This window comes from Macadamia integrifolia, unplaced genomic scaffold (genome assembly GCF_013358625.1).
Source record: "Macadamia integrifolia cultivar HAES 741 unplaced genomic scaffold, SCU_Mint_v3 scaffold212, whole genome shotgun sequence".
NCBI classification, from domain to species: Eukaryota; Viridiplantae; Streptophyta; class Magnoliopsida; order Proteales; family Proteaceae; genus Macadamia; species Macadamia integrifolia.
Genome location: NW_024868523.1, coordinates 371,500 through 380,650, shown reverse-complemented (window position 1 = coordinate 380,650; position 9,151 = coordinate 371,500). Strand labels below are relative to the sequence as shown.

The window sequence follows — 9,151 nt, the reverse complement described above, 5'->3', positions numbered from 1 at the left end:
CCCCCCCCCCTCCTTTTTGGTTTAATCTGTAACCTTTCATTGCAACAAACGTAAAAACTTCGAATTTTCGGGGAAAAAATTATTTATTTGTTGATAAGTGGGCAGGGTAATTGGGTCTCCATTTGATTAAAGAGATGACCATGTTTTGATACTTTTCTGAAGAAGAAGAGGAACTAGGGAAGCTAAATTTTTTATTTTGATGGGGTTAGTAATTGATTCCCAAAAAGAGGGGGGTGGTGGTAGTAGTGGTGGTGGAAGATGTTCATGGGGATTTCGAAGTTTGATGAGAAGAAAGCAGGTCGATTCGGCTCATGCTAAGGAAGAGGGACACCAGTTGGCCAAGGAATTATCTGTTCTTCAGCTCATTGCAATTGGTAATGATTTTAATCTTTCCATCAGAATTTTGAGTTTTGGTTTTGGGTCAACGCCTCTCTCTCTCTCGATTTGACAATGGGGGGATTTCTTCTTTTATCCATCACTCTGTGTAATTTTTAAACTATTGGTTAAACTTGCATTGACATTTTTTTGTGCTTTTATTTCAAATTGATCAATTACTTTTGTGGTTCTTTGTTTCTAACCATTTCTGTTGTTTGGTGGGATACTTGTTTCACGGTTTTGAGTTTTTCTTTTTGCTAAATGGGGTGAATTGTTTTATTTTTAGTATCAATTGGAAATCCAATTCTTGTTGTTCATGCCTTCAGGTTTTTTATTTTGTTGGTCTGTCGGTGGGGGGTGGGGGGTGGTTTGACATTGTCCTGCTGGTTTGCATTGTGTGGAGTTGAATTAAAATTATTTATAAAACACCCCTAAAAAGAAAAGATGAAAAGGACAGAAGAAAGAAGTTTCAGTTGAAGGGGAAAAAGGATAAATATGGTTGTCATGACTAAGTTATAATCAATTCAAAGACTGATTCCTGTAATTTTTTCAGTATTGGTTTATTTGCATGTCTTGCTTGACATTTAAGTTTGTTTTTACTCTGCATAGGTGTTGGATCAACCATTGGGGCCGGAGTTTATGTTCTTGTTGGAACAGTTGCAAGAGAGCATTCCGGTCCTTCCCTCACTATTTCCTTCCTCATAGCAGGAATAGCTGCTGCACTTTCAGCTTTTTGTTATGCAGAGCTTTCTAGCCGCTGCCCATCTGCTGGAAGTGCCTACCATTATTCATATATTTGTGTTGGAGAAGGGTAATATCCAACTTATGTGATCATTTTGTTCCTTCTTACTGCCAATGTCGTGTTTCTTTATTATGTTATCAAATTTTTTGGAATAAGAAGAAGAAGCCTGAAATATCAGTTCAATTTCTGATGTTTGTTGATTATAAGTATGTGATTACTATTTGCCAAAATGGATAGTGCATAACCCTATTGCCTTTCCTTAACATTTTGGTTTCTTTCAGTGCCAGTGAATTTGTTCTTTCTGTTAAATGATAACAGTGTTGCTTGGTTGATTGGCTGGGCTCTTATCCTAGAGTATACTGTTGGAGGTTCTGCAGTTGCTCGTGGCATATCTCCGAATTTGGTGCAGACAGTCAACCCTATCTTATGCTTCCCCTTCTATTTATATTTTTATATTTTAGTACATTCTTGTTTCTTAAGAGTTGCTTTGTCCATAATAGTTTGTTCCTGTGCTGAAGCTTATGTCTAATTTTCTGACTTATTCTTTTAGGGAGAGGGTTCCCACAGTGGCAGTGTGGGGAAATCTCCCACATCGTACCAATGGAAATATGAGAAATGGTACATCCACATGGGGCTCACACGGTCAGAGAAGGAGAGAGAAAATAATATAAAAAATCTATGTGAGAGGTTGTATCATACGCTGACTGTATGGGGAACTTTTTCCCATTCAATAGTTTTCTGCACAATCCATATTGGGAGGTATTCCTATATGATCCTTGATCTGCCACATGGTAGATCAGGAGGGGTTTGAATTTTTAGAGAGGGACGGCCTGGGTCCCCTGCTTACATATCAGGTTTCAGTTAGAACAAAGTTTTCCATGAGGTGAAATAAAGCTTTGAAGATCTGCTAAAAATTCAAACTTAAAAAAAATAGTTGAAAAGAAATTGACAGAAAGTACCAAGGCTCATGCCAATATATGGAGTTATATGATTGCATCTGTCTCTCAAAAATGACAAGTGGCAATTCCAGACCATATCCTATCTAGAATTTCCAATTTGCCACATTAGTCTTCCACATCTAAAGTGGACTTATATATGAAGGCCTCCATGAGTGGGTTGTGCAGAAAACCTTTTAGCTCCAGATATTTTGATTTAGTTTGTTATATTGTTAGATGATTCCTTTTTGTCTAGAAGTTCAGGTAAGCCATACAAAGGTATAAGTAGTAAGGTGAAAACTGAGGAACTGAACATTTGGAAACAAAGGTCTTTGTTGGAGGTTATTCTTAAGATTAGCCATGTGGTTTCCTCCTTGGGATCTTCTTGTTATAGCAAACACCAACAGATATGAAAATAAACAAACATAGATCTGCACAACACAGAGATTTAATGAGGTTCTCACACCGATGTGGTGTGCTACGTTCTCGGGCGAAGAAGTTGTTTCACTATGTAGAAGAGAGATTACACCCAAACAGCGGTGAGAAAACTCGCTTTGAAAACCTAGTTCGGAAAACCCCCCAAATTACAACTGCTTGCTCAACAAGACGATAGTACATTATATATTCTTCCAAGTCACGGGTCGATCCCTCGGGTCGTAGTCTATCGGCCCAACTCCTCTGCTTCCATACAGATCTCAGAAAAAAAAATCTCATTTGGGTCGCCACCAAAATATGTCGGAGCGGGTCATTCTTCAAAACGGGTCAAGGATTCGAGATAAAATTAACACTTGTCTTCACATTTTTGATAAGTGGCAGAGGCATGATCAATGACATTACACCTTTTCTGAGTTCTGAGATGCACGTCTTCTTGAGGTTAGAATTTCTTAGGTATGGTGGGAAGTAGAACTGATTAATGGATTCTTATTAGTGGATTCTCATAAGAAGGCCGAAGATAATAAATAAAAAAACATTGTCCTTGAATTAACACCGATCCTTTCATGAAAACTGTAGTAAAGGCTCTGACCACAGATCTTGAGTATTATGAACATTTGGTAGGCGTTAATTGTGGCTAGAATTTACTTTATTTAAAAAAAAAAAAATTGAGTTGCTATTAGTACATCTGATTTGGTGAAAAAAAAAAAAAAAAAAAAGGTATTGGAGGATTGTGCTCCACTTATCAGCTCTTTAATATATAGAGTACCTGCAAAAATTCCATTGGAGGTTTAACCTCATTTTCTTTTAGTTTGAGTTTTGAACATTATTTATTGCAAACACTTTTGCATAATCTTTTACATTGAAGGCTATAATTATTTTACTTTTCTTTTTCCCACCATAGGCATTGTTCTTTGGGGGGCCAGATAGTCTGCCTGCCTTTTTGGCCCGTGTACAGATTCCTGGGCTTGATGTTGTGGTTGATCCATGTGCTGCAATTCTTGTCCTTGTGACCACTGGACTCTTGTGTGTAGGAATTAAGGAGGTACCTTTATCAAACATTCTTTAGCTTTTCATGGAAAATAAAATTTTCATTTTAGTCCTTCAATACGTTCTTATTCTCGCAGAGTTCGCTCGTACAAGCCATTGCAACAACTGCAAACCTCTGTGTGATGGTTTTTGTCATAATAGTTGGTGGATATGTGGGTTTTCAGACTGGCTGGGTAGGATATGAAGTTCCTAGTGGGTAATGACTCTTGTTGAGCTCTATACTTCGTTTTATGTTGTAGTTTTCTCCTGATGGCAGCACAGCAGAATAATTAATCTTTCTCTTTTAATATTTTTAGGTATTTCCCGTATGGAGTAAATGGAATGCTTGCTGGGTCTGCAACAGTCTTCTTTGCATTCATTGGTTTTGATTCAGTTGCCAGCACAGCTGAGGAGGTGTGTATGATATGTTTTTTTTGGATTTGGATGCTGAAAAAAAATATTTGTTGGTTGTTTACTGAAGATAAATGTTATATTCAAGCGGTTTTCTTTTTCTTAAATGAGTAGATGCAGTCATTTAAATGGTAACTCAGTAGATAGCATTCAGAACAGTATCACCTCATTTCTCTTTTGTCTCTATGACAAATTCAATGTAATGCTTTGGTAGATTTCAGAATCCTACCCACAACAGAACCGGATGACTTGTAACTAGCAGGTTAAACAACTCATATAATACCCAATCTAAGGGTCAGATTAACCCCAAATTCAGACCAGATGTAGGTAATTGACAAGTCCATAATCCTTCAAAGTAGGAAGGATCAACGGTTAGGGTCCAAGTTGTAGCAGTACCAAAGACGAGAGATCAGCACATACGAAAGCAAAGAAGGGAAGAAGAGAGGGGGGGGGGAAGACAGAGGAGAAACCATGAGAGAGGAGAAAAGAGAGAGTGCAGATAGGTATATGTATATATATATACACAACAACAACAACAACTCTGCCTTATCCCAAATAAATGGGGTTGGCTACATGGATCTACCTGGCATAAAACCAAATTGGTTCTCCGAGATAGTAGTTTCACTTCTTAAGTGGGCTTCAATAACCTTCTCTCATAATTTTATAGTATGAGTCATTAGTTTTATGCTTTTATAGTTATTACAGCTCTAGATATCACCTTTATTTTTGTAGATCAGAACTATAATGCTTCTCCTCCATTCATTTGGCATTTTTCTTGTGCGCAAAATCTTGTTAAATAGATTGTTTACCCAAGATGCCCTGCATAATCCTAAGCTCTTCCACACTTCTATTGGGACCTCATCTGGGAAATGACTTGCCTACTTTCATCTTTCTTAATGCTTTTTTTAACTTTAGCCACTCCAACCTTTCGTATATATCTATGACGTGTGGTGTCTTAATATATTGCAGTATATGTGTATATGTTTATATATATATATATATATATAGTTGGGATAACCTTTGTTGTTGTTGTTTTTGTTGTATATATAGATACCCTAAGTGGCGGTAAACACTTAACACTCCCCCTCAAGTTGGAGCATGTAAATCTCCCATGCCCAGCTTGGAACAACTTTTATGGAAAGTTGGATTGAATAGAGGTTTGGTAAACATATCACCCAATTGGTCTGCACAAGAAACGGAGTGTCAATCAATTTCCTCAATACTACATCTCTTGCAATGTGACAATCAACATCAATGTGTTTTGTCCTTTTATGAAACACTGGGTTGCTGGAAATATAGATAACAACTTGATTATCACAAAACATGTTCGTAGGTTTAGTAAGTGGATACCTTAACTCTTAAAGCTTCAACCACATCAACTCAGTTGCCGTATGAGCCATGGTTCTATACTTAGCCTCACCACTGGACCTAGTCATAGTCGTTTGCATCTCGATTCTCCATGTGGCAAGATTTCCACCGATAAAGTATAGCGACATGTGGTAGATCTATCACTCTCAGCGCCAACCTAGTCTGCATCAGAATTTCTAACCACATCAATATGCTGATTAGGTTGGTAAATTAGCCCCTTTCCTAGAGCACCTTTAAGGACTTTAATATTTGACATGCTGCCTCCCATTGAACTTTCTTAAGCGACCCATTAAACTGACTAATAATCCCAACAATAAACAATATGTATGGTCTAATAACAGTAAGGTAAATGAGTTTCCTACTTTCTTAATAATCTCTTGTACCGGTGCTTATTGTCAAAATCCTCACCATCAGATGTCCCAAACTTCTAGTCGGGGTCTATAAGTGTATCAACTGGTTTGGAAGCAAGCATACCAGTCTTAAACAAAAGATTTCGAACATATTTTCTCAGTTAGAGATTGATCCCTTTTTTACTCCAAAGCACTTTCATACCAAGAAAATACTTGAGGGCGCCCAAGTCTTTCATCTTAAAATGTTGCTGTAAATAAGATTTCACTTTTGTAATCCGAAATGCATCATCCCTAGATATGATAATATCATTGACCAATACAACCACCCTAGAATTCCGATGACAAACAAACACTAGATGTCATAATAACACTTTGACGACCTGCATCGAGTAACAATCGAACTGTACTTATCAAACCATGCTTTTAGGTGACTATTTGAGTCCATAAATTGTCTTGTTTAAGTTACAAACTTTGTGAGCATTGTCCCCTAATCAACATACTTGGGAGGTTTCTCCATATATACCTCCTCATGTAAATGACCATATAAGAAAACATTTTTGACATCCAATTGATATAACGTCCAATCATAATTCATAGCCAAAGAAAGGAACTATTAAAAGAGTTAAGCCGAGCAGCAGATCAGAATGTCTCAAAGTAATCTGTATCATAGGTCTGAGTCTAACCCTTTCCAACCAAACGAACTTTTAGCCAGTCAACAGAACTATCCGGATTATACTTGATAGTGTATACTTGCGACACCACACAAGGTCTTTACCTGGAGGTAAATCCAACAAAGTCCATGTTTCGCCAAAAATCAAGACATCCATCCATGGCCACTTTCCACCCAGGATGAAATAATTCCTCACGATGAATTTAGGAATGGAGTTAACAGATGAGGACAAGGCAAAGCTATCTAAGGGATATAAAAGGTGAGATGGAGAAACAAAAATTGTTAATAGGAGAAGCAATCATAGATTTTTTTAGTGTAAGAATAGTGTTGGGATTTAAAATGTAACCGCAAGCGTACGGATCAGTGTAGCTACAGGTCGAACACAGGGAGAGCAACCACTTTATTTTTTTATTTCTTTTAATAATGCGAAAGTGAACCGATTAATGGTTGTGATCTAATTCTAATTACCGTCCTAAACATATGTATCTAAAATAACGTCCTAACCATTCGTCATCCAAGAATTTAAAGACGCAAGCCACGCAATTAAAATTAAATAAATAAATAACTAAAAATAAACAACCCACGCAATTAAAAAAAAAATAAATAAATAAAGGAAAAAAATGCTGAAATAAAAATAAAGTAAAAGAAAGGGGATAAAGCTAGAGAGAGACTCACAAGTAGGTTTCTCTACTTAGCCCGAGGGATGCATCATAATATGAGCTTCCCTACTTGACCAGACAGTCACTTTTACAAGGGTTACTCTACTTGGCTTTAGGGAAAGGGAGACAATTAAAATAAAAGCAATAAATTGATGGTTCTATGGCTAGGAGGGGCAAAGCCAACACATACACTAGCCATGAACCTTGGGGGAAAGGGATAGCAATAATGTAAAGACTAAAATTAAAGTCCTAAATTAAGAAAGAAAGGGTAGTCAGAAGAGGGAATGAGAAGGGGGAGAGAAGATTACTGAAAGAGCCTACTTACTTGAATCAATGCTTGAACTTGAAAGCTTGGGTGATTTGAGATACTACCAGTACTAAAAACCAAATCTGAAATTTCTAGTACTAGAGAAAACAAATCTTAAAAAAAAAAAATGAACTTGAAAAAAAATTGCTCCACGCCTCGTGATCTTGTCACCTAGATCTAAGCCTAGAACTATAACTTAAAAAATTACAACTCAATTGCATAGATCATAAACATAAAAGGCTGAATAAGAATAAAAGAGTGCTTGCATTAATTGACATAAAAAAACTATTACAAAAGTGATTAAAGAAAAAATAGAGAAGAACTAAAACTAAAGAGTGAGAGAGGGAGAGAGAGAAGAAAACTAAGCATAAACTAGAAAGTAAACTAAGGAGAATAATAATAAATAGGAGGGGGGAGGAAGGGGCTTTTATAGGGTTTTTGTCTTGCTTCCTTCCTTCTATAAGTCCTTTTTAAGAAAAGAAAGAAAATTAAATTAAATTAAATTAAATATTGGTAAAAATCCTCATTCTCTGAGATATTATGTGAGGAAAGAGAGAATCTGTTTCCAAAATTAACAAATTCTATTCCTTCCTTGCAATATTAACCAATATCTTGCAATCTTGATTAAATCAGAAAGGAATCTCTGCATAGCATCTTCAAGATCTTGTGAAGTGGCAAGGAGAGAGAATAATCTTCAGGATTTTGTAGGAGAGGATGTGGTACCAATGAGTGGGTCCCACCTTTGGACTGGTTCTTGATTCACTTTAAGCACTTTCTCTTGTAGACTTGGAAACTGAAAAAGAAAAAAGAAAAAAGAAAAATAAAAGTAGTACTATCCAAAGTGGGGCAAAATGTACACTTATATCCCTAAGATTTCACACATTATTGTGCTCATCAAATAGGTACCTTTATGAAGAGCCCTGGTTATTCAGCAGGAGGCAATGAGGATAGGACCTTCAACTGGAGGATCAAATTGTGTAGTGGGCCATGAAGTCGGAAAACCGAACCAATCTGCCCTTGTTTCTTACTCCACTGATACACTTAGAGTGGTGGTGGGGACAGCATCCAGAGGCACATGAATTGGAATAGGACGGGGAGCTAATAGCATCTGTATTAAGAGAATGACTAGGAGCAGAAAAAAATCAAGTATTCTAAAAAATGTGTCATATGCACTGACAAAGTTCCATTGAGTAAGAGGATCAAAACGTTTTTAGCCTTTCTGAGTTCGAGAGTAACCAAAAAAAAAAAAAAAAAAAACACCTTTGATAACTTGATAGCTCGGGAAGACAAATTATCAACTTGAGGTTGCAAATATGAACAAAGCACACATCCAAAACCCGAGGCAGCAAAGAAAATAAGGGATATTTAGGAAACGCAAAAGGGGATTGGTTATCTAGAAGAGAAGAGGGCACCCGATTAATCAAATAACAAGCTGTGAGAACAACATTACACCTTCAATGTTTGGGAACATTCATATGAATCATTAGAGACTGAGTTATCTCCAATGAATGTATGATTTTCTGTTGAGCAACCCCATTTTGTCGAAGTGTGTAAGAACTAAGAACAAATTGTTTGATGAATCATGCCATGATCAGAATGAAAAAGTATATATCTCACGTTGAGTGTATTCAAGAGCATTGTCAGACCGCAAAACTTTAATTGAAACATCAAACTAAGTCTTTTCATTATAAACATTTTTTTTTTAAAACAGAAGGAAATTTGGATTGATCTTTTACCTAAACATGCAAGGCCCGACTATATACAATGGCTAGCGTGCCAGAACAAGCAAGGGATGAGCCCAATGGAGAGTACACTGATCGTAGAGCACCGTTGCACGTTAGCGCATCCGTTGGGCGCGTTAGCATGTGCATCC

General features: G+C 36.9%; 1 protein-coding gene across 2 annotated transcripts in view; it reads left to right on the top strand.

The window, feature by feature from the left end:
* Nucleotides 1-6: 6 nt before the first annotated feature.
* The window catches only part of LOC122065791 (cationic amino acid transporter 2, vacuolar-like), a 30,981-nt gene continuing 21,836 nt past the window's right edge, over nucleotides 7-9,151 (top strand). For both annotated transcript variants that reach the window (XM_042629643.1, XM_042629642.1), the window contains exons 1-6: nucleotides 7-374; nucleotides 985-1,186; nucleotides 1,436-1,520; nucleotides 3,389-3,529; nucleotides 3,612-3,730; nucleotides 3,831-3,927. In XM_042629643.1, the coding sequence (XP_042485577.1) occupies nucleotides 200-374; nucleotides 985-1,186; nucleotides 1,436-1,520; nucleotides 3,389-3,529; nucleotides 3,612-3,730; nucleotides 3,831-3,927 (819 nt within the window). In that variant the 5' untranslated portion in view covers nucleotides 7-199. The remainder of the gene's footprint in view (nucleotides 375-984; nucleotides 1,187-1,435; nucleotides 1,521-3,388; nucleotides 3,530-3,611; nucleotides 3,731-3,830; nucleotides 3,928-9,151) is intronic.